This window comes from Typopeltis vanoorti, chromosome 23 (genome assembly GCF_054136105.1).
Source record: "Typopeltis vanoorti isolate ZY-2024b chromosome 23, IOZ_Tvanoo_1.0, whole genome shotgun sequence".
NCBI lineage: Eukaryota > Metazoa > Arthropoda > Arachnida > Uropygi > Thelyphonidae > Typopeltis > Typopeltis vanoorti.
In genome coordinates, this window is record NC_143571.1 from 34,057,117 (window position 1) to 34,084,325 (window position 27,209).

At 33.8% G+C, this 27,209-nt stretch overlaps 1 protein-coding gene across 5 annotated transcripts in view; it reads left to right on the plus strand.

The window, feature by feature from the left end:
* Positions 1–27,209, plus strand: part of mri (BTB/POZ domain-containing protein mrityu) — a 323,678-nt gene that overhangs the window by 272,693 nt on the left and 23,776 nt on the right. For all 5 annotated transcript variants that reach the window (XM_090412595.1, XM_090412596.1, XM_090412599.1 and 2 more), the window contains 2 exons: positions 15,023–15,120; positions 18,884–18,983. In XM_090412595.1, the coding sequence (XP_090268721.1) occupies positions 15,023–15,120; positions 18,884–18,983 (198 nt within the window). The remainder of the gene's footprint in view (positions 1–15,022; positions 15,121–18,883; positions 18,984–27,209) is intronic.

Here is a 27,209-nt window from a genome sequence, read left to right on the forward strand (position 1 = left end):
CTTCTAGTGCCTGCTCCCCTTTTTGGACACCACTGTATAATAGTTATCTGGTTATAATGAAATAAGTATCAGCATAAAAAAATAAAGAAGAAAATGAACAGATAATCATGATTACTTCTCAGAACTTGAGATAGGCTTGCCATTTGAACAGTTCAGATATCATAAGGTGTCATAGAGTTTCACATGTTTCAAGGACGAGGCAATCAAATGTAAATTACTTGAATACAATTTTTTTTTGTTTGAATCCAGAGAACTTTGTTAGTTCTGGTGGCAGGGCAAACAAGGCAATATTTATCACATTCCAAGAGTTTCATGTAGTTCTGGTTTTCCTGTATTCTTATCGTGGCACAATCGCCTGTCTGAGCAAAATAGCAGTCAACAGAAACAAGATGCTCAATAAACCAGACAAATATAGAAGTGAATGGTAGAAAAGAAGATTGTTTGCAAAATGGTTTGAAAGTGGTATACCGATTCAACTTATAAAGAACCCATGCTGTTTCTTCTGATGGTTTTTTAAGGTAGGGTATATCAACTTTTAACATCCAATTGCAGTCGATGCCATTTATCAAGAATTTTTGAACAACTTGGTCATATTCATTAGCAGTCATAGTGATTTTTATTTTGTTTGGTTCTTCCAACAGAAAGGGAATCAGTAGAAGAGATAGGCTGAACTTGTGCATAGGAGTTTTGATAATGCCTATCTTCTGTGATGGTTGATGTGAGGAAGGATGGTTATATCTGCCAGTAAAGGAAGTTTTTTTGATATGATATTGCTTGCAGAAGTGCAGAGTATTAAAGTATCCAGAAAAGGAAAGCTCTTGTAAATTCACATTCAGTAGCAAACTTGAGCAGATGTGTATGAATGAAGGTTATTTTATCTAGAAATGTAGTTCAGTCCCCGAGTGTGACCAAACTTCAATGAAGCTATTACTAAATTAATGATGAAATATAAAGCAGCATAAATCTGTTTTATATGTGTAAATCATTATTCCTTTTGTAATAATGTCTACAACATGTTTATGTTTCTTTAAATAATTTGCCACTGGTTATCTGGTATTACTTTAGTTCATAGTTTGAAATTAAATTTTGCAAATAGAAAGAAAGTGTCCTTAATAACATGCTGAATCATTCTGAATTAAATGTTGTTGGCTCTCATGCTGAGAAAAATGCCAACTAATAATGTTTTTTTTCCTTAACACTAAAATTTTGCTTCAGGAAGAAAAGTTCTAATTATAAGTTTATACAGTGGAAAATAGTTTTATAAAAATGCAGATAAATAAGGGACAGTAGGGAAGAAAAAGCTAAGCTATTTTGGTGATGTAGCACACTCTTTTGTAATGACTAGACTAAAAAGTTAAATTTAATAGGATTTTAATTGAAGAATATTAACATACAATTCTTTACCATCTTTATCTTGAAGGTAAAGATAGTGAAAATTTGACAAAAGTATTGATTAGAGCTTAGATAGCATGCAATTAAAAGTGGCAGGCATAAGATAGCAACAACTGAGTGCAGAAAATATATTTAGATAAACAAGACATAAAAACTGATGATGAAAAGTTAAGACTGAAAAGAAATTACCTAAACTGAGAATAAGAATAAAAATTTAAGTCTGCTCCATCACCAAAATAGCTTAGCTCTTTTTCTTCCCTACTGTTAAAATTTTAGGAGCAGCATGATTTTCTCAGAAAATTTAGAGTATTAAATAAGGGACTTTTCCCAGAGGCTGTTTGTTCCACACATCTGTTTGTACCTTAATGCTACCTTTACCTGTTAGTTTATTTGAAGGCATGAATCATATGCACATGCACTCAAATAACATTTGCGTGGCCTGGGACAGGAGTACACATGGCAGCCTGCATAGTATGCCTAAATATCTAAGAAGACTGAATTTAATTATTTTTGTGCATATCTGGGTGTTCTGTCGATTGGTGATGGTATTCTGATGAGTGATAAAATGTATGTAATTCATAAATTATTATATATTTCTTCCATGAAATTTATTTTTTCATAAGATTGATTCTGAATATTTCATTTTTTTACCTCTTATTTGCTTTTTTTTTGCATTTGTGATATGAGAGACTGTCTAAAACATGGATCCTGAGCAGGTACTCTCTTGTCCAAGTCTAAGGGCACTGCATGTCTGAAAGTAAATACAGTGATCTCTCAAATAATCCAACCTTCAAATGGATGAATGAATTTTCACTAACCCTTGAGTGGATTAATATATCAAATGGCTTCTAGCAAAGCACTATGTAATTGTACCTTCAGTTATGCAACTGGCACATTTCTTATCCTCTGTGGTTGGATAAGTGAAGGATTACTGTACCATTGGTAATAAACAGTGGTGGGATTCAAATAATTTAACAACCGGTTCGCTGCCCTAATGACCATTTTAAGTATAAAAAACGATATACCGAAACTCCTTCCAGAGTGCCTCGGCTAACGGAAATAAACAAGTGTTTGAAAGGAAAAATAAGCATAAGAGTTGGAGAGTTTCTGAAATGAAGGAAAGAGTGTTGTATGGTGACTCGTTATTAAGAGGAGTGATAGATGGGAGTTTAACTAAATCGTACTTACCGGGTGGGAAATTTAAGGATGTAAGTGAAAGTATTAGAGCACAAAAACAGAGGGTGAAAGAATTGATAGTTGTGGTGGGTACGAATGAATTGAAAGAAGATAAATTTTTTATGAGAGATGACTTGAAAGTATTGTTAAAGGTAGCGAAAGAAAAGAGTGACAGAGTTAGAATGATGAGTCTGTTGCTGTGGTACGACAGAGAGGAGCTTAGGAGGAGGGCCATAATTGCAGATGACTTTATGCGCAGGTTATGCAGAGGGTGTGGTGTAGAATGAGTTTGATGGGCGAAAAGATTTATACAAGATGGATGGCCTGCATTTGAATGGATTTGGTGTGGGGAGACTGGAAAAAGTGTTGCTGAATGAAGTGAAAATGGATGTGCAGGACCAGGGAAACTAGAGCTACCAAGGAGGGGGGGGGAGTGGATATGCAGACATCAGTGAGACAGTTGAGTGTAAGAATGTATATAATGTACCCAAGCCAGTACTAAGGACAAGAAATCGGAATGGGATAGTTAGAATAACGCATCAAGATAGGGGTGGGACATATGGAAATGGATATAGGGTTGGTGAGATGGATAGGTGGGTGGTTGATGGAGAGATGGCAGAGAGTAGTTTATTCAGGAGTAGAGTCCAAAAGATGTCCTGTGACTAGTGGTATGTCACAGGGTTCTGTTCTTGGACCACTGCTGTTTAATTTGTTCATTAACGTTATAGGGAAGGATCTAAAAGGAACAGTTCATTTGTTCGCTGATGATGCAAAGTTGGGTAGGGCATTAGTGAATGCAGAAGATGTCAAAATCTTTCAGGACAACTTGGATAGATTGGAGTTCTGGGCTAAGGAGAATGAATGTCAATTTAATGTGACAAAATGTAAGGTTATGCATTTTGGGGTGAAAAGATTAGCAGCAGTAATACCACATTGGTGGAACTGTACTCCAGGAGATTGATGAGGCCAGGGACTTGGGAGTGTTGATGGATAGGGAGATGAAGTTTAGAGGGCACATTGCAGAAGTGGCTAAATCAGCTCATCAACTCACTTGGTTGTTGAAAAATACTTTGACGAGCAGAGACAAGCAAGTTATTGTATCTCTGTACCGAGCCTTGATAAGACCTCATCTCGACTACTGTGCCCAGATTTGGTCACCTAGGTTTCTTCTTCATGGGGAGGAGGTGGAGAGGATCCAGAGGCAAGTGACCAAGATGATAGCAGGTCTATGGAATGAACCTTATGAGAACAGGTTGAAGATTTGTGGGTTGCAGAAATTAGTTGATAGGCAGAAAAGGGGAGATATGATTGAGACATTCAAATTGCTAAAGGGTTTCTATAAGATTAATTCAGAGGATATTTTTGAGATCAGGACTCGTGGTGGGAGAACTAGGGGACACCTATGGAAGCTGGGCAAGAGTGTGGTTAGCAAGGGTGTTAGAGCTGGGTTCTTTACTTTTAGAGTGGTAAATGAGTGGAATAAGCTGCCAGAGTCTGTTGTGGGTGCTATGACGGGGAGTGAGTTCAAGGCAAGGTATGATAGATACTGTGAGAATGTCGTATAGTTGTGTGGACATGATGTTTAGGGCCTCCCTTAGACTCATCGAGGACCCTTAGACTCATCCCTTAGACCCTGGAGTCGCCCTTAATAGTAATAGTAGTTTATTATTTCATACAGTTAATATGTAAATAAGAACAATAAAAGAGGTACACAAAACTAGATCATGTTATAAGAAAGAGTTTTAAAATATTAATGAAAAAATATTAAATAATACCTGACAAAAAAAAATTGTTATTTAAGATATTTCCATATTGCTTCTTGATTGGCATCCTCACTTGCAATATTCTTCGCTTTTATCCGAGCATCATCGGCTGTGTGCTTTATCCTTAACCATCTTTTCACTTTAGGAGTAGAATCCCATTCCTTTAGAGGTAGGCCGATTAGACTAATAGTCATTGTTCGATATATTAGAAACAGTTAGGCGACTGCTCTTCTCTGAACATATTATGTTCATCTTTGAAAAACCCCTTTCTGCTTCTTCTGAACTTACAGCAATTGTTCTGACAATATTTTTAGCTCTTTGAACACTCAGAAATTGCATAATTCTGGGAAATTTTTAAAATGTTTTCCACGAAATCTCGATAATCATTAATATCAATTTGGTAATGAAAAAAATCTTTCCTCAGGAAGCCTGAGAAATTGATGATTTTCTACAAATTCTATATTTTTGAAGGTTTCTGAAGTAATTAATTCATCAACTTTTTTTTGTATGGACCCTTTTCCTTTCCAAGCATATGAAATGCTTTAATAAATCTTATCACTAGTTTTTCAGCCTTTATTATGTCTATATTTCTTGCTTGCAGTGCATTTGAAAGAAGAGAAATTTCATTTAAAATATCAATCAATGCGAAATCAGTTATAAAATATATATTTTCAACTTAAATATAAAGAGCCAATAGGCTTCATTTCGGCGATATAAACATTATTAAAATTAAGGGGATATTAATCCCACATTGTTTTAAAACCAAATAAGAAACTCAAAGATTGGAATCAGAGAGTTTCATGCCAAATATAGTAAACTATAAAAGTATCGGCGATTACTAGTGTGAGCTAATGCAAGTAGTCCTAGTATGTAGTACAATCTCGGGCAACTCATTGCAAAGGTGGGTAAAGTTCTGATCGCTATTTTTCGTATTTTCCATAATGTAAAAACACATTTCTTAGGAAATGTATACTGTTATTACATTATGGTGGAAGGTCACTACCCAGACCGGTTTCAGCCTTTTTAGAGGCTTCATCAGTGAGTAGCTAGACCAAAGATACCAAAGGGTATAACGAAAAGAACTTATATACTCTGCTATATGAGTTGCCAAAAAAGGCTGAAACCGGTCTGGGTTGTGACCTCCCACCATAATGTAATAACAGCATACATTTCCTAGGAAATGTGTTTTTACATTATGGAAAATACCAAATATAGCGATCAGAACTTTACCCCTTTGCAATGAGTTGCCTGAGATTGTACTACGTACTAGGACTACTTGCATTAGCTCATGCTAGTAATCGCTGATACTTTTAAGTTTACTATATTCGGCATGAAACTCTCTGATTCCAATCTTTGGGTTTCTTATTCGGTTTTAAAACAATGTGGGATTAATATCCCCTTAATTTTAATAATGTTTATATCGCCGAAATGAAGCCTATTGGCTCTTTATATTTAAGTAACTTAATGGTTGCACCTGTTTGACAACGTGTATAGCAAGAGTATATAAGTTCTTTTCATTATACCCTTTGGTATCTTTGGTCTAGCTACTCACTGATGAAGCCTCAAAAAAGGCTGAAACCGGTCTAGGTAGTGACCTCCCACCATAATGTAATAACAGCATACACATTCCTAGGAATGTGTTTTTACATTATGGAAAATACCAAAAATGGCGATCAGAACTTTACCCACCTTTGCAACGAGTTGCCCGAGATTGTACTACGTACTAGGACTACTTGCATTAGCTTATGCTAGTAATCGGCGATACTTTTATAGTTTACTATATTTGGTATGAAACTCTCTGATTCCAATCTTTGAGTTTCTTATTCGGTTTTAAAACCATGTGGGATTAATATCCCCTTAATTTTAATAATGTTTATATCACCGAAATGAAGCCTATGCTCTTTATATTTAAGTAACTTAATGGTTGCACCTGTTTGTATTAAACTGTATTAAATACTCTACAAGTAGTACTTAAATATTTTTCATTCATTGTATCTATTACTTTTGTTATTGGATCCTGCTCACGTTGTTTTAAGTTATCTTTACAAATGTTATAAACTTTTGATGAAAAATGTTCTTTCATTTTTTTCCTTAGAGAAGCTTGTTGTATCTCTTTATTTTTCCCTGATGCCTCAATCTGAAAACATTTCCATTCTTTTGACACATGAACACTTTTCTCTTTTATAAAATCATATTTTGCACAATACTTGCAACCTAACTTTTTATTAGAAATTACTAGTCCGTCATATTTTTCTTTAAAATTGTTATATTGTTGCACTGTCCAGCATTCAGGAAGATTATTTTCAATTTTGGAGTTATCGTTTTTTATTTCAGTAATTGACGTGCTGCTTTCTTCAAGTTGGAGTGGTTGTGCTTGTGACTGTTTTGTATCATCCAAGGCCAATTCTGATACAACAGATTCTGATTTTGGTTTCTTATTTAAAAAATCTATCAAACTTTGTTGCCTTTTCACCCTTTTAAGGCTACTGCAAAAAAATTAAAAAATGTTTTATTTTAATATATTATAGAGCAGGAGCAGAGATGTGCTTATATATTTGAATATTTTTCCTGGTTCTGTCCATGTGTGGTCATATCATAAACTTTTATAAACAAAGCACTGTGCTTATACTATTGATAAACATCAGTCAGAACATATATTTCTTCATTTTATCGATACTAAACGAAAATTTCTTGCTGAATTAATAAATGGCATAGGCTATGCAGATTAAATATGATAAAATAATGTGTACAACAAACCTGTTTGTCACGGGAAAGTTGTAAAAATTGCGTTTTTATCACAAGTTTTTCCACAGCTTCCGAAATGGGCGATAAGATAACCCTTGAAATCTATATTTCTATTCGTTCATTGTGTCCTAGCTTCCTATTGGTTTTACCGATCAGGGAACACCAGCACACTCATAATATCTCGTGGGATTTTTGGGCATAACTCAAAGCTGAAACAAATGACAGCATGTCACCTCCTGGTTGTTTGGCACATTTTATCTTTACGTTATATGTTTGTTTACTAAGTAACAAACACGAAGGAATAAAAATGTAGTATTTCATCAAAGGTATACTACATCAAACTGTAGTATAACAGTTTTATGAAACGAATAAATAAATATTACAAGCATAGATCTTTCTAATTTTTTTCACCTATGGACGGAATGAACCTTACTACGGGCACTTAGAATACTCTGTTGCGCAGATGAACGTTAAAAAAGAGAAGGAATGTAAATTTGTGATTTCCACATTGGGCGGCTGCCAAAGCACCCACTTTAAAAAGAACCCTGATTGCAAGTGCCATTTTAACAACCGGTTTGCCAAACAAAAAATGAGTACCGGTTCTACCGAACCGGTGAGAACCGGCTGAATCCTACCACTGGTAATAAATGTATTTAAAGCTATACAGTCTTCATTTGCAGTGAGGAGGAAATCCTAGGTGTGGGAGGTGTAACCTTTGCCCCCCCCCCCCCCCCAACACACACAAGTGACATTTTATTCTACATATATGTTCTACATCATCATTAAGTTTGGTCTTGTACTAATAGCATGGGGGTAGACCATTATAGCTGTATGAAATGGTCCTTATGTAATTGTGTCATATTTTTGCGAAATACAGTTGATTCTACATCATAAATACTCAAAAATAATTTTGTAGAAAGGAGTAAAGGCTATTGGAATAGAAACATAAGAGAACCGTTCATGAGAACTCTATTTCTAGAATGTCCACCAGGGCTCAACATCTTTGCAAATTAATATAAAACTTTCTCTGGAATTGTTTCACTATAAAATACAGACTTAATCATTAGTAAATGCTGATGTCCTCTCAGAAACTGCGTAAAGTTTTTATATTTTGTTATGCAGCAATTCATCTTAGTGCCTTTTTTGTTAATGATATTGTTTTGTAATTAGGGTCGGTTTTATCATTAGGCGAACCTAGGCAATCGCCTAGGGATGCTAAGACTTCAGGGCTCCAGATTTTGCTACATAGTTCAGGGAAAAATTACAACCTTCGAAAAAAAATTAGTATATATATATTAGTGTATAAAATTAGTATATATATATATATATATATATAAATTAGTAAATATATATAGAGAGAGAGAATGTATAGGGGCGCCTAAATTTTCTTTGCCTAGGGGCATCAGATACTCTCTCGGACCGGCCCTGACAAATTATTTTATAAATATCCGATGAACAAAATTCAGTTGAACTTTGGCTTGTATGTGGCATTATGTATAGCAGCGTTTCTCAAACTTTTCCTACAACGGAACACTTCAAATCCTGAAATTTTAACTGAACACCTTGGTAATAGTCGAGTATCATCAGTCTCATATTCAGTGTAAAGCTAAGCTCACAATATTGCTGCAGCAGGCTGTATCGCATCGCAAAAATGTGACAGTGCACACTAAAAGCATGCCGGGCTGCATCACATTGACCTTGCTTGTGACTGCTCTTTTCCTAGAATAGATACCTCTGTACTTCACTCGCGCTCGGAGGTGTTGACAACCGCGGACAGCTGTCAGCCAGCGTGTGCTGGCCTTAAGAGCACAATCCACATCCCAGGCTCATTAATTTTGATAATTTTTCACGGAACACCAGTATTCCATGGAACATAGTTTGAGAAACGTTAATGTATAGTATACTTGAAGAATGCATCATTTCAGTTTTGTTACATAAGCAAGCAGATGCTTTACTTATTTATGTTTTTCAATTATGCTACTGTATTTATCTCTTACATCTCATAGATGAGTATTCTGTACTTAGTATTAATTTCATTCTCTAAATACCATATGTTAATTAGATGGCTGGGAAAAGAAAAGAAATCGATGTTTGATATGAAAAACTGTGCATTGCAATCCCTCCATTTAGTATTTCATCTCTTCTGTCCACTTTCCTCCTCTTAAAGTAGGGTGGTATAAGGGATAAATGCTATCCTGGTCAGCCAAGTGGTTAGCATATCTGCTTTCCAACCAACAGGTTGCAGGTTCTGATCCCACTTTGGGCATGGATGTTTGTGATTTGTCTTCAGGTTGGAGAAATTTCATTGCCCAGTGTCGAGACTGTTACCCTGCTATTTGAAGGGCTGAAGTGGCTTGATAAAGTTCCATGGTTTGCCTCCAAAGCAGGGTTTCCAGACTATGTAAAAAATAAAAAATATATAAAAACAATAAAAATGGATAAACAATTCTTAGCCCTCCCACAGTACAAAAGTACTGTAGGTTTTGATCTAAAGATCAAGTTATAAGTGGAAAAATTCATTATAACCATTAATGGAATCACATTTATTTAATTTTTTTTTATTTGTAGAATTTTCGACTGTTTCATAACCATATTCAACATGATTATAAGAAAAAAAAGTCACAAAAAAAAAAAGAAAAAGCGTGAGAGAAAATATCAATTCAATTGAAAGTGTGTGATGTCCTAGTCCACAGATTTATTTATTATATGCATTATCAGCTGTGAGAATAGCTTCATCTACATTAAGAGATATTCAAAAATAATTACAATTTACAGAACACATGAATGGTGAGTATTAGTCAGTGTAACTTTCTCAAAATCGAGAAAGTTCAAGGCAATCATTTTTGTTGATGTTTGGATTGTGAATGTGTGCTTCACAGCTTTCTCTGTACAGTCATTATTATTATTATTTGTCACCTCCTGGGAGTCCAAAGACTCATCAGAAGAAAATAACTTTTATGTTGCACTTTGGGTTTGTTCCACTGAAATCTGTATTTTGTGGATAATGCATGGTTTTCTAAACCAGATTTATTAGGTTCTTTTAAGTTAAATATATTTTTGATGTTCTTCAAGATGAATTTGTACAGAACAATCAGTTTGTCCATAATAACATAAGCCACATGAGCGGGGAATTCTGTAAACTCCAGGATAAGAACGAGGAGGATATTTGTCTTTAGGAAAGATAAGGAAGATATTGAGTTTATGAACTGGAAGGAAAGAGACTTATAGGTCAATCTGTTGAAGTGGTCTTACTGTTTTGTCTGAAGCATCTTTAACATATGGAATGAAAATTCTGGTAACTCCTTCTTTGAGACAGGTTAAGACAACGGCCATAATTATTATTTTTTGATAGTTTTTGCGTTATAATCATTAGAGATAAAAGTAGTTCTGATAATAAACGAGTTCTTTGTTTAGAAGAGAATGTGCAGAATGAATTTTATGAGTTCTTTCTACTAACAATTTGACTACACCATATTTCTGACACGGGTGAGTTAGAATCAATGTCTTGACTGGCATGAGTTGGTTTTCTATATTTTGAGAACTGTAGAACTAAGAAAGCTGTGAAGCACACTTTAACAATCCAAACCTTAACAAAAATTATTGCCTTAAACTTTCTCAATTTTGGGAAGTTATACTGACTAATATGTAATTGTAATTAATTGCTTAAATATAAAGAGCCAATAGGCTTCATTTTGGCGATATAAACATTATTTATATTAAGGGGATATTAAATCCCACATTGTTTTAAAACCGAATAAGAAACTCAAAGATCGGAATCAGAGTTTCATGCCGAATATAGTATAGTAAACTATAAAAGTATCGGCAGCTACTAACGTGAGTTAATGCATGTAGTCCTAGTACGTAGTACAAACTCGGGCAACTCGCAGCAAAGGTGGTAAAGTTCTGATTGCTATTCTTGGTATTTTCCATAATGTAAAACACATTTCCTAGGAAATGTATGCTGTTATTACATTATGGTGGGAGGTCACTACCCAGACCGGTTTCAGCCTTTATTGAGGCTTCATCAGTGAGTAGCTAGACCAAATTAATACCAAAGGGTATAGTGAAAAGAACTTATATACTCTGCTATACGAGTTGTCAAAAAGGTGCACCCATTAAGTTACTTAAATATAAAGAGCCAATGCGTGAGCTAATGCACATAGTCCAAGTACGTAGTACAAACTCGGGTAACTCGCAGCAAAGGTTGTAAAGTTCTGATCGCTATTCTTGGTATTTTCCATAATGTAAAACACATTTCCTAGGAAATGTATGATGTTATTACATTATGGTAGGAGGTCACTACCCAGACCGGTTTCAGCCTTTATTGAGGCTTCATCAGTGAGTAGCTAGACCAAATTAATACCAAAGGATATAGCGAAAAGAACTTATATACTCTGCTATACGAGTTATCAAAAGGTGCTTAAGTTACTTAAATATAAAGAGCCGATAGGCTTCATTTCGGCGATATAAACATTATTTAAATTAAGGGGATATTAAATCCCACATTGTTTTAAAACTGAATAAGAAACTCAAAGATAATAACAGCATACATTTCCTAGGAAATGTGTTTTACATTATGGAAAATACCAAGAATAGCAATGAGAACTTTACCACCTTTGCTGCGAGTTGCCCGAGTTTGTACTACGTACTTGGACTACGTGCATTAGCTCACACTAGTATAGTTCGCCCATCGATTAGAGATCCTTCAACACTTCGGTGCATCTCAGAAAAAGGAGAATCCATTCCGATAATAGGGTAATCAGTCTGTATAGTGGAATGAGTTGTTTATTATTACCGGTCGGAAAATTAACTTCTCTTTTATGATTATTGTAGTTAACTATGTTGCTTGTATAACAGTTGGAAAATTTTACCTATAAAGCATGTGATTTCGCGTGTTGGCGACCAATTCAGATGTCCTTCATTTCTTTCTCCCCTTCAGCATGAATCGACTATCTTGGAAAGACGCGAAGCAGGGACCTACAAACGGTGGGCGAACTGTAGTTGCCGATACTTTTATAGTTTACTATACTATATTCGGCATGAAACTCTCTGATTCCAATCTTTGAGTTTCTTATTCGGTTTTAAAACAATGTGGGATTTAATATCCCCTTAATTTAATTAATGTAATTGTTTATTATTATTATTGTTATTATTATCTGAGACCTCCAGGGAGTCGAGGATTCTTCGAGGGGGGCTATAAATCACCCAAACCATCTGTCATATCTTCCCTTAAATTCATTCACACTAGATGCACTCACTGTCCCTAAAGACAAACTATTCCACTCACTAACTGCTCTCTGGGAGAAAAATAGCTCTTAACCTTTCTTGACTGTGAACAAACTTAACTTCCATGGATGCCCCTGTGTTCTCTTCCTACCTTCCATATAACAAAAAATTTCATCAGATGATATCCTATAACACCCATTCAGAAATTTATAGGCCTCTGTCAGACTGCAATCCACATATTCACAATCTGTCCTCATAATCTGGATATAATGTTTGTAACTCTTCTTTGCACCCTTTCCACAGCTTCTTTATCCCCTTGGAATCCAGGAGACCAAATCTGTGCACAATAATCCAAGTGTGGTCTTATCAAAGCCTTATAAAGAGGCAAAATGACTTTTTTATCTTTAGATGTTCAAGGTTCACTTCAACATTGCAATAATCCTCTGAGTTGTATTTGCAACTTTTGCTATATGACCTTTGAACTTCAAATTCCTATCTACCAAGATCCCTTGCTTCCTCAGTTTCTTGTTGCATAACCTTGCTAATATAATATGCCACTGGAAATCTCATCACACCAAAGTGCATAACTTTACACTTACTAACAGTAAACTGACAGCCATTTTTTGTTTGTCCAAATTTCCAGCCTATTCAATAATTTTTTAAGTGTTGAATATCAGTAGTATCCCTGATTGCCCTGCCTATCTTCACATAATCCCAAACAATTGCACATCTGATGTTAGATCCTGCCTGATGTCATTAATCTATAGATTGAACAATAATGGCCCAATGACTAAACCTTGAAGTACACCACTGGTCATCTTAAATTTGGAAAATTCACACCCACTATATACCACTTTTTGATATCTGTCTGTCAACCATCTCCTGATCCAAGTCAAGAGTTTATATTCCAATCCTATGTTCTCCAGTTTATGCAACAGTCTTTCATGTGGTATCCTATCAAATGCCTTAGAAAAATTCAACATTATTATAGTGTATCCATTCCTTTTATCCAACTCAGCCATAACATTGTTATGAAATATGAGCAAATTGCTAAAACATGACCTTCCTTTAGTAAACCTATGCTGCTCCTTGCAGATTATGGTTTGTTTGTGTACCCATTTCTGTATGCAAGATCATCCCAACTTCTCTAAAATCTTTACTACCACACCAGAGATACTGATAGGTCGATAGTTAGACACATCAGTAAAAATTTATATTTAAAATATTTTATTTGCTAATTATTTTTGGATATCCATTAATGGAAATTGCGTTATTCTCCTGCAGCTGATAGTGCATATAATATCACACACTTTCAGTTGAATTAATCTTTTTCTGTGATTGTTTTCCTATAAGCCTATTGAAAATGGCTATAAAACATAGCTGAAAATTCTGCAAATAAATATATATTTAAATTAACGTGAGTGATTCCGTTATTAATTAGTTATAATGAGTACTATAGGTTTATAAATAAACCTTTTGTGTCTGTGAGCCACATAAAAAAAAAAGAGAGAGAAAAAAAAAAAAATTATATCGTAATTTGAATGTACACATTTTTCAGGCAGGAAATTTTTGGCAGCAAGTTGCCTAACAATAGTTTTTATGTTATTTAGCATCTTTCTATGTATTTTTAAACTTTTCTAAACTGAATCAACATATATTATTTGCATGACATTGCTGACACCCTCTAAAGAAAATCTGAGAGTAAAAAAGTCATTATTTTTTCTTGAGTTGCATTTAATCATGTATGTGCTGTTAATTTAATTGACTTGTCTTGTAGATCACTGTATACTCACCTCATTAGTGGCTAGGAAGTTGAAATTTTGCATGAAGGTAGCTTTCAGATGGGAAAACCCTGAAAATATGAAATTTTTGACTTTATGTAATTTCACAAAAATTATTTGGAGTTTTCAGAAGCTTATTTTTAACTCATCTCAAGAAACATTCCAAGATATTGTAACGATGAGATTTTATCTATTGTGCAGGATTAAAAAAAAGGAATTCTTATCCACTTTAAGTCTATGAATTTCCCAGCATTCTTTAAAATGCTTCGGGATTTAAATTAAATGCACCATTTTTCCAAACTGTTTTCCAATGCAATTTCCAGTGAAAATATTCAAATAATTTTTGAGAAAAGCACAAATGATGCTTTCTTGATTGGATATTGAATGTTTATCATGTGTATGATAAACATTCTGGATGTGCAACATTCAGACTGCACATTAACCATTTTGGTTAATGTGCAGTCTGGATGTTGCACAGGTTTAACCAATAATTTATATTTGAATGTAGAAAAAAATAGCTGGTTGTGAATGCTGAGACAGAGCCCCTAATTTAAATGTTCACCAGTTTGATGTCATTTAGTTTAATGTGCTTCAAAAACAGAGATGATATTCCGTTTAAAAATATATATACAAGGATATATTTTAGAAATTTAATTCAATGTAAAGAAATAGGGTCTGGAACATTTGATAATGCAATTGATTTGCTATCAGGCACATCGGTAATGCAGAGAAACACCACCCTAGTAAGTTGAATGCATTTATCCAACTTCAGATCCCTAAGAGAGATTAAGTAAGCTGTAAATTATTCAATATCAGTTAACAGTATTTGGTTTGAATTATATAATGATAAAATCAGTTAAACATTTCTTTGAACAAAACTGAAGCAGATATACTCCAAACTGTTTTATTGAATGATGATGATGCTTTATTATAAATTAGGGGGTTTACTTCATGAACTGTCAAATGAGGGTGCCCGCCAGCAGTTTGAATCTTTTCTTGAAGACTTGATTTTACCTGCTATGGTAGCTTCTGCCCAGGTGAGTCATTTTATTAGAAATTTAAATCAGAAATACAGTCAGCTCTCACTATAGCAAACACTACCAATAACAAACGTTCACTATAACAGACTATCCCCATTGTTCCAACAAATATGCTCTATTGAGAGGCAACTGTATAAACTAAATACACAGTGTATTACATTGATCTTTAAAGGAGTTAACTTTTGGGGGAACATATTGTGTGAAAGATAAGAATAGCATATGGAATTGCACTGACAACTAAGGATAAGGAAGTTGTCATTGTCATTTCTCTTTATAAGATTTTGGCATGCATCATCTAGCTTATTGTGCTTGAACTTGGTCATCTGGTATGGCCAAGGAAATATTGAAGAAATTTAGATGTCGGTTATCTAATTTAATCTGATTGGATAATTTAAGATAGCATCAGGTCTGTGGAACACTTACTGTGAAGATAGGCTGAAGGTTTATTAATTACGGAATTTAGGTAAGATGTGGGAAAGAGGGTATATGGTAGAAACATATAAATTATTAAAGGAGTTATATAGGATATATGCAAAAGAAATTCTACATTAAAAAGAGGGGGGGGGGAAGGAGAACAAGGGATCCTTAAAAATGGAATATGGATTTGGTTAGAAAGTGAGTGTATTGTCATTAAATGAATTTAAAGAATGTTTAATAGATCATGTGAGACATTCCACAATGCATCCTAGGAACTTAGTGGAGATGCTCAAATAATAAATTGAATTTTTATTTAATTTATTATATAATCATATATGATATAACAGCATCATAGAAGCATGAATTCACTGAGCAATGAAAGTAATCTTCCACCGAGTAAAACACATTGCTTATTGGAGTCCTTAGATAGTTGATACCAAATTTGGTCTCCAGAAGCAGGTTTCTGCTTCTTTCCATGTGAGTGACTATTTGAGTGCTACCACTACGTTAGGAAAAGCCTGCACACTTTCCATGTGAGTGACTATTTGAGTGCTGCCACTACGTTAGGAAAAGCCTGCACACATGCCAGCAGAAAAAAAAAAAGAAAAATGGATACCCCTGTATCCATGGAGGAATCTGTTCAGGATACTAGACAGAATTCACTGATAGTATATTTGATATTTTTTCCTGAAGAGGAAGATTGGGACCTTTTTTTTACAATTCCTCAAAATGGGAGGGGAAAGTCCAGAAACTCAAAATCAGAGTCTGATTCTGCAATATGAAAATGAGACGTCTGATTTTCATGTTGCAGAAACATAAACCCAGGGTAGTTTTGCTTCCAAGAGACCTGTTTGGAACTTGGTGAGAATTCATATATTAGTATATCATTAATCATATGTACAGATAGGATAGCAGATAATTTTCCATGGAAGTTTTTACTTCACCTCTTAACAGGATTGCTCATTACAGTTCACTGCATTTATTTACCACCTAGTGCAGATGTATCTCAGGATGGCCTTTATGATCTCATCTTTTAGTTACTATCCCTATACTTGTGGGGGATTTAAATGGTGCCCAAGGTCACCTACTGTGGGTACAGTGAGAGGATCTTGGGTGTTCTTTTTCTTGTAGAAAAAGCATATGACAGCTTGGAAGTTTAGTATCTTACAGAATGTTTTATAGAAAATCCCTTCCCTTTTTTCCTTAAAACTTTTATCTTATCAAATCATTCAAGCCTCAGTGGGATATATCTTTCCCAACCATTTGTCAAGTGGAGGAAATCCCACAAGTTCCTGTGTTATGTCATGCTATTTACTGTCAAAGTTAACCCATTAATTGAACAGTTTCCTCCTACTATAAGCAGTACCTTCTTTGTGAATAACTCTCATTTTTCCCCACCTGTATGCTTGCAAATCAGATTAAATTCTCACTACCTGTGTACACTATTGCAGCAGATGAAGTTCATGGGACTCATATTCATAAAACATTTTCTTGCTTTACGTTCACTAACTATGAGATAAATGCCAGAGAGTACTGAATCATTTGCATCCTGTCTTCCATCTCTTTGGATGTATAGGAAGAGGAAAGAATTATGCATCCAAAGAGATGGAAAATAGGGTGGAAGATTCAATTATGGATCATTTTTGATTGCAGAAACTTTGTGGATCATTGTGTGACTAATTTCTTTACAAACTGAGAATATTTAGTTTCACAGCACCAATTTTTCTGGTGGTTATTGGTTTTGATCCGTAAATGGCATTTATACTTAACAATAATTTATACATCATGGCATCATCTGGTCTTTATGTGGAAGTTTTATAAAGCTACAGTAATATTTTCTGTTAACTTTTATAAAATTGTATATTTCATGTGTATCATAACTGTCATTTATCACTGTAAATTAAAGATATCAAGAAATTATATTCTTGGTTTCATCCTTTATCCAAATGTAAGCAAACAAAGTTTGTGCATGAAGTCTGAAACCAAGAATATAATTTCTTGGCATCTTTAATTTATAGTATAACCAAGTGAAAAAACTTTCAACATTTATTACTGTGAAAGCCTTATAACAAACTGTTATTTTGGTCCCTACAAATTTTCTATAGAGAGTTGACTAATGATTATAATAACACAAGGGTTATATGCAAGCCAGACTAAGAAAAAAACACCATACACTTGTTTTCTGTTTTTGGTGTTCTTATGCAGAATAACTTCAAAATGAAGAAAGAATCTGACTGTGGTGATATGTTATGCAGTGATCAGCATTTGTAACTCAAAATTGAAAACCTTTCATGTAAAAAATGCAACTGAGATTCAATGTTTTATGTGAAGTTTGTGGGATCATAGCATGCTGTCATACTAGCATCCCACTTCCTTGAAGATCAGACAAGCTTAATGACAGTCCAAGAAGTGGGAAGCCATTACTTTCTAAAGATGTGCATGCCCAGTGGCATTTTAGGTCTGAAAAACTGCTGCAGCCCTCAGAAGAAGAATGCAGCAGTTCTGCATTCCTCTTTGTATCAGTCCTCTCTCAGCTGTTGTGGAATCCACTTGACAGCAACTTTTCTCTTCAAAATTTCAGTCAGAATTCTGGAAACAATATGGTTGAGATGTTAGTTTAACTTGCAATTTCATCATGATTTTGGACTGATCACTGTTGATAGCTGCCACTTCTTGATAATCTTTAATGTTTGCTTGATCCTCATGGAAATGAGATGCCCAGTGTGACACTTTTGTTGCAATTCATAGTACCATCTCCACAAACTTCACATATAAAGCATTGTGAATCTCAGGGTAGATGTTTTTCATGTAAGGATTCAATGCTGATGTATGAATGCCAATCATTGCACAGTTTCCAACCTGATTCAAATTATTCCTCCATTTAAAAGTCTGTTTTTGCAGAACAAAACCATCATAAGAATCAAAATGAGCACACATTTTTATGCAGTCTGAATTACAACTAAAGTGAAGGTGGAAATTATTACATTATCCCACTGGACGCATATGTGCAATAATAATTTTTGTGAAAATCACAATAATTTTTATAAAATTTACCGGAAATTAAACATGGTGTGATTGAGTTTAAAATAATCATTTAGTACATTGGTCATTTTTAAACTGGATATGTTATATGGAATGGATTCATTGTTAACTTATTTTGGAGTAAAAACTTTTATGCTTTGACAGATTTTCCCAAATTTATTTTAGAATTCATTCCTTTTAGAAGAATAAATTCTGGCTAATACTTGATAAAAATCTGGTGTATAAGTCCATTACATATAGTAATAAGTTATTTATGCATTTAATCTTTTCTTGTTGACAAAGTTTTCATATTTCATTTTAGAGAGGAGATCGAGAATGTCACATTGTTGTTTTATTAGATGATGACGTTGTAGATTGGGATGAAGAATATCCACCTCAAATGGGAGAGGAATACTCTCAAAGTTAGTGCAATTGAATTATTGTATTTGGATTGCTTGATTTTTTTTTATCAGTTTAGTTTTATTTATAATACTGCATTAATTTTTAATTCATCTGCATTTTGTTTTTTAATAGAAATTGCAGAATATTGTGATTTTCCATTGCTTATATGAGAAATTAGACATACGCTGAAATTAAAAATTGACTAATTTCATCCATGTGTGTGTGTGTGTGTGTGTGTATAGAGAGAGAGAGAGACTGTATTATGTTACTGTAATACTGTGAAATGTCTGTAGCATTTTAAAAACTAGTAACAGAGTAAACTGTATTTTAGAAAATGCTTGTGTAGTTGACCAAGTGGATATTATTTTTGCCTATCTAACGAACAGGTTGTAGGTTTGATCACTATTTCATTGATGTTTCTGAGAAAATCTTTAGGTTATAGGACAGTTTCCATCACCCTGTATAAGAACACCACTCTCTTAATGAAGACATGAAATGATACTTTTTCAAAAGTACCATGTTTTTTCTCTAGAATAAAGCCACTGATTATCTAATTCTTAGCCCATGGTGCTTAAAAAATAATAATAATGCTAGTAATGTACAGTAGATTTTTATAACCTGTTGTGGGTGTGATTTACATTAAAAAAAATTGTTTATCAAATTTCATTTGAAAAGCAGATTTTTAGCCATTTTCTTTCACTATTAATCCTAATTGTTGATAGTGCTACTGTTTTCAAGTCCATTCTACCACCTTTTGCCTCAATTTTCACTGATTTTCTTTCACTTTGCTATTTCTTTGTTTACTTTCTTTGTCCATCTGTTATCCTGAATTTGTTCTGTATTTTTTTTTCCATTTGTGGTTTTTGTTTTTGGATCCAATCATTTATTGTCTATAGTTTATGCTTTTCTCTAATTTGTGATTTTGTTGAATACCATTACACTTTTCGGTTTTCTTAATATTTTTATCTGAATGATTCCATTCATTTATCTAATTTTTGAACTATCTGCATGTTTCTGCTGTATATGTTAGTACTGGAAACTCGTTTGTAGATTCTTATTTTTGTTTATTTACTTCATCATCATTAGCATCAGATTCTTAATATGTACCCTTAGGGTACATATCGAAATTTTGATATTTAGAAAAAAAGATATAGTTAATTTTTTTTTTTTTAAGTTATGATAGTACTACATAAAAAGGTTACATCATTGCTAACTTCCTATCGATAATACTCTCCCAAATTAATCTGTTATCTGTCAGGACTCCATTATTATCAGTTATATTTTAGTCTGAGGTATTCTTACTATATCAATTCACCTAGATCTTCATTTTTCTGCCATTCTGGCCCCAAAACAGTTGTTTTGTTAACCTTTTCATTCTGTTTAAGTGACAATACCACACAAAATTAGCTCTGCTAATACATAACTCAATGCTAACAATGTCAAGTTCTTTCCTAATGTACTCATTTTTAATATGATACTGCCATTGATTCCATCTGTTGACTCCCTCTTACCTTTCTCAGCACTCTCATATCTGTGGTCTCCAATCTTTGATCAAGAGCTTTATTTCTTAACCAGCTCTCAGATTCATAGGTTAAAATTGATTTGAAAGCTGTCTTGTATTACAGCTAGTTTAATGTTTTGATTTATTTGTGTATTCCATATAAATTTATTCAGTTATCTTCCTACATACCAGTTCTGCTAATTCTGTCTACCTCATAATTAATTTGTCATCCTCACTAAAAATTGTGCCTAAATAGCCAAAATGTTTTACTTGTTCTGTTGGTTCTCCTTTCAGGATGCAGTTGATATTTTCTGCCTGTTTTTATTGTCTTTGTCTTTTTTTCTTATTTTGTCTTATTTTAGTTAGGGAATTCTAGACTTGTACCAGATTTATTTAGAGGTAGCAGCATCATCTGTAAGAGCCAAGATTAATATTTCCATTTTTAAATCGGGTGTGAACCATATAGTAATAGTGGAGATAATGTGAACCCTTGTCTCTCAACTGATTTAACATCATCTTCCTGCATTTCCTGCAGTTCCAACTGCTGAGTGATAACTCATATGTAAACTATGTATCGCTTGATGTAATGTTCCAGCATTTTTCTTGATGTAATTCCGGCATTTTAATAGCTTTTTTATTGGCATTGTGTCATATGCCTTTTCCCAGATCTAAAAAATCCTAAGTATGGAACTCTATCATATTCCCATGTTTTCTCAGCTGTTTGTTTTAAAGTGAAAATCTTATACTGATGTCTATTTGGCCTAAATCCAGTTTGTTCATATCCAAGTTCCCTTCTACAATTTTTCTTCATTTATGCTTATAAATCATACCAGGAATACTCAGTAGGAAAATGCTCTATAATTCTCAGATGGAGTTTTTTTTTTTTTAAATAAATAGATGGATGCTATGAGAGCTGTACTTGAATCATCTGGAACTTGACTCTCTGATAAAGCCTTCTGTATTTTAAGAAATTAAAGTTTAAGGTAAACTGGGAGAAGAACAAGCTAGATTCTGGCAAAATACAGATTGTCAGGATCAGATTTTCACTTTACAACAAATAGTTGAGAAATCATGGGAGTATGACAATGATCTATACTTAAGTGTTGTAGATTTGAAAAGGTATACAACATGGTGCCTAGGAAACAGCTTTTCAAAACACTATATAAGGCAAATAGATCATTATACAGAGCAATACATAATCTATATTTAAGTTGTAACTCAGCAGTTAGAGTTGAAAGAAATACAAAAAAGATGATTTGATGTAAAATCAGATATAAGACAAGGACATTATCTGCACTCTTATTTATTATCTATATGGATTAAACCTGATATTAGAATTGGTATATTAAACTTAGCTTTGCTTTATGCAGATGATATTGTACCCCCAAACACATTCAGTCCAAGTCTCCAGGGTTCTCTAATTAAATTGCATAGCAATTGTAACTAATTTGGCATGAATATCAGCAATAAAAAGACCGAAACTATGAAAATAGGTAGGAGCATAGAAAACTTCAGCTGCATTCTGAATGGAGAGCATATAGAACAAGTAAAATGTTTAAGCTACTTAGGCACAGTTTTTAGTGAAGATAGCAAGTTAAAACTGGAAATAGACAATAGAATAAGTAAAGCTGGTATATGGCAGGGAGCCAGTTGAATAAATTTTTATGGAATAAGAGAGAAATTAGCCAAAACACTAAGCTAGTAAACGAATTTTAAGTTATAGATCTAAGAGTTGGGTTAGAAATAAAGCACTTGATCAAAGATTATTATTATTATTATTATGCGGGTACCTCCATGGAGTCCGAAGACTCATTGCAGGAGACACAATCTATCATACCTCTCCTTGAACCCATTAATAGAAAAAAGTACAAGTTACTCTGGCAACCCATTCCACTCATTCACCACTCTTCAAGTAAAATAATCTAGTTCACACCCCTACTGACCACACCTTTATTCAATTTCCAGGGATGCCCCCTTGTTCTAGCCAAATGCTGAAACATTTCTCCTGCATTAATCCTATAAAATCCTTTAAGCAACTTAAATGTTTCTATCATATCCCCTCTTTTTCTCCTATCAACCAACTTCTGCAATCCATGCACTTTCAATCTGTCCTCATATGGCACATTCCACAGGTCACTTGCCTCTGAATCCTCTCCACTGCTTCCACATCCCCAAGAAATCCAGGGGACCAGACTTGAGCACAGTAATTCAGATGTAGGCATATCAAGGCCTTATAAAGAGGAATTAAAATTTCCTTATTAGAGACCAAAGGTATGAGAGTTTTTAGAAAAATTAGGGATCTGAACAGATGGCATCAATGGCAGAATCATATTAAAAATGAAGACATTAGGAAGGAACTTGACATTGTTTGCATTCAAGAATGTGTGAACAGGGCTAATCTAAGTTGGTATGGTCAATTAAATAGAATGGGTGAGGAAAGGTTAGCAAAACAGGTGTTTGATGCCAAGATGGCAGTCAGCCATCGTTGATTCAGTCAGAAGTGCCTTAAAAGAACGAAATATTAGATATGACAATATTGCAGTGTTGACAAGTAATGGACTAATTTGGAGGGAAATTAATAATAATGTAAACTTAATCATCTGACGCTGTCATAGAACACCCCCTTTAGCTGTACATATCAGGAAATTGATGATGATAATATTTGTTTATTTCTACAGGTTAACCTCTAAAATCTGTTCAACTTCAATTCATTTTAAACCTTTCTTACACACTTTTCTCTTCAGTATGATATTTAATTTTATCTTGTTTAAAACTAAATGGTGATCACTACTGATTTCACATTCTGTTTATACTCTTTGTGTATATTGAACATGCATGAAGATATTGCAATGATCAATAACATAGTGAGATTTTTCTCATTTCGTGTGTCTTCTGTCCATGTGACTTTGTACACATCTTTGTTAGAATGTGGTGTTTGTAATGACTAGTCCATGTCCTGAACTGAAATCCAGCAGGTGCCTATCATTATTATTTTGTTTTTTTTTTACTCCACATTTTCCAAAAACATGTCTATATATCTGATAATCATTTCCTACTGTGTTTTTTAGATCTCTAACAAGGACGGACCAACGTTTTCTTTGTGAGCTGCTTTCTCTAATGCTTAAAAAAATCCCCTTCTTTCTTAGTAGAAGCTTCTGTGGAAACAATAGGCACAAATAAGTCTCATTGTTTCCATTATCCATTCTGATATTTGTCCACATCACTCTACTTACTTAATAATGTCTTCCATTCAAGAAGATTATCTTTATATTTATGAGGTGCTATCAAAAAAAAAACTAGACTGGGCTGGATACTAGGTGACAGATTGAGTTACAGTCTCACGCCACCAGGTGCCAGTGGCATAGACTTCTTTAGTCAACCTGCCATGTGGCGTTGAACTTTGTGCACCGGAACTTGTGTAATGTGTTTGTGCTGTTCTGCGATTTCACTATGAATGCAAAATTAAAACAAAGGGCAAATGTAAATGCCATAGTTATTTAGTTCTTCCTAAATATTTTATCTTACTGCCTTTTTCTCTTTGATTTCTGATTTACATCTTATTAGTTCTTTAGCAACTGTCATGTTTTTTGTTGATATCTTTATATTTTCTTTTCTTCTTGTATGATTATATCATCATCAACCAGTGTTCATAGGTTTTCATTTTTATGTATTCACACATTTCTATTTTGTTTACTTTATTATTTCATCCATCAATAAGTTAAATAAGGTATGACTTCAAGGAACCCCCCCCCCCATTTAATTCCAGTAGTTATTTTAATTTCTTCGGTATGTCTGTGTTTATTATAGAACTATTTGTGTGTGTGTGTGTGTGTGTGTGTGTGTGTATATATATATATATATATTCTGAATTAGTTTTAAAATTTGTTTTGGTATTTTTCTTATTTTTAATGTGATTGTTATCGATTGTTTGTATTTTATCAATGAAATGCATGTAAATTGGTTCAATTCTAGTGATTACTCTACTATTTGCTTTAATATAAATATTGCATCTAATGCTCTCAAACATATTAGTTAACTCAATTAGATCAATTTTTGCATCACAAATACATTTGAATTAAATGGGTTTCCAATAAATAAATTTTATAATCAAATCAGTGCATTCATTTAGCTTGGTATTAACCTTACACTTATATACAATATGTATGAGATGATAGACAATCTGCTATTTTTTAAAAAAATTAAGTATACTTTTCATCGTCATCATCATCATCATCAAATTCCTGCCATGTACCCTCAAGGGGTGTATAGGCTATGATAGTACTACATGAAAAATTTACATCATTACAAACTTCCTATCTACAATTTTCCTCCAAATCAGTCTGTTAAATGTCAAGACTCCAATATTATCAGGTCTTATATTTCTGTCTTCTAAGGCATTTTTTTCCTGCCAACCTGGCAGAGAACACTTGTTTTGCTAATCTTTCCTCTCCCATTCTGCTTAAGTGACCATACCACCTGAGATTAGCTCTGCTAACACATTCCTGGATGCTGACAATGTCAAGTTCTTTCCTAATATCCTCGTTTTTAATATGATATTGGCACTGATGCCATCTGTTTGTTCCCCTAATCTTTCTCCGAACTCTCATATCTGCAGTCTTTGATCAAGTGTTTTACTTCTGACCCAGCTCTCAGATCCATAAGTTAAAACTGATTGAATTTAGTCTTCCTACTAATTTCTTTCTTATTCCATATGAATTTATTCAATTCATTTCCTACCATACCAGCTTTGTTGATTCTGTTGTCTATTTCCATATTTAATTTACCATCTTCACTAAAAATCGTGCATAAGTAGTTGAAATGTTTTACTTGTTCCACAGGTTCTCCATTCACAATGCAGTTGACATTTTCAATGCTTCTGCCTATTTTGTCTTGTTATTGCTGACCTTCATACCATATCTATTACAACAGTTACTCAATTTAGTCAGAGAATCTTGCAGACTTGTAGTGGATTTATTTAGAAGTGTAACATCATTTGCATAAAGCAAAGAGCTGACATTAACATCTCCAATTTTGATATCAGATTTAATACCACTTTCCTTCATAATGTGATCCATATAGATAATGTACATCCTTGTCTGACACCAGATTTAACATTAAACTATCTTCGTGTAGTTCCTTCAGTTCTAACTGCTGACTTACAACTCAAATAAAGACTAAGTATTGCTTGATATAATGCCCTATTGACACCATACAACTGTAGTGTTTGGAATAGCTTCTCTCTCTTGGCACCTTGTCATACGCCTTTTACAGATCTCCAAAACTTAAATACAGATCTTTGTTATATTCCCATGATTTCCCAACAATTTGTCGTAAAGTGAAGATCTGATCCTGACAGCTTCTGTTTGGCCCGAATCCAGCTTGTTCTTCACCAAGCTTTTCTTCCACAATGCTTCTCAACCGTTTCTCAGGTATACTTGCATATATCTTACCTGGAACACTCAGTAGGGAAATACCTCTGTAATTCTCACATTCAGTTTTATTTCACTTTTTATATATGGATACTATAAGAGCTCTACTTCAATCATTGGGAATTTGTCCCTCTGTTCAGGCCTTCTGAACTATGCAGTGCAACCACTGTAAGACTTTTATACCTCCATGCTTCAGCATTTCTGGTTGAATATCATCTACTCCTGCTGCCTTTCCACATTTCACGCCTTTTCTACTTCAAGTATGGATATATATTCCTGACAGTAGCAGCTCGTGGCTTGAAATTGTGGGGTGCTGCAATTTTCGAAATATACATACACATTGTAAGTACAGTGTATACGTCTTTGGATAAATTTTCAAAATTATTGTAAAAACTTTTTAAAAAAATTAACATGAAAAAATATTGTTTATTATCGATAAAATTATACAGTTTAGTATAATTCAAAATTACTTAAAAATAAAATCCATTCCTATAATTGTAATTAAAGGAATGAATTTACAGTTTTTGGACATTACAATTAAATCCTTTAATGTCAATATTTAAAGAGACGGAATAAACACGATAAGCACTACGAACACTCTACTACTGGTGCAAACTGCATATAAACAACAGTGGAACTGCGTGACAGACTGCCGCATTATACTAATAGCTTGCATGTCACTATAACATGCATATGCATGCTCGCGTAGCAATATGACACTGTGGTAAACACAGTGCTGCTAATGTCCTTCGCCCTCCTAAGTGCTACAAGATGGATTTTTATTATTTTTTATACAAAATAAGAGAATTGTATCCTTGAAATATACTCCATATTTCAAGGATATCTTTTTGTCCTGTTTTCACGTCACCTTATCATCTCTAATTCCTTTTACAACTTCTTTCTTCCATTTCTGAACTTCTTTAATGATTGTTGATGATAAAATTAAATATTACAAGCAAATATAAATAAATGATTAAATATATTTATATATCTAGGAAAATTGGGGGTGCTGCAGTTCCGCAGTGCCTATGCACGAGCTGCCCCTGATTCCTGACTGTATGCCTATTGAGTGTTTTTTACCACTGAACTATCACTGCTTGTTTCATTTAGCAATTTTTCGAAGTAATTACTCCATATTTCAAGGATATCTTTTTGTCCTGTTTTCATGTCACCTTATCATCTCTAATTCCTTTTACAACTTCTTTCTTCCATTTCTGAACTTCTTTAACAACCTTCAGAATATCTTGCCGCCTTATTGATATTTATTTTCTATGTTCTTACCAAACTCCTCCCATTACTTTTGTATAGCTTTCTTA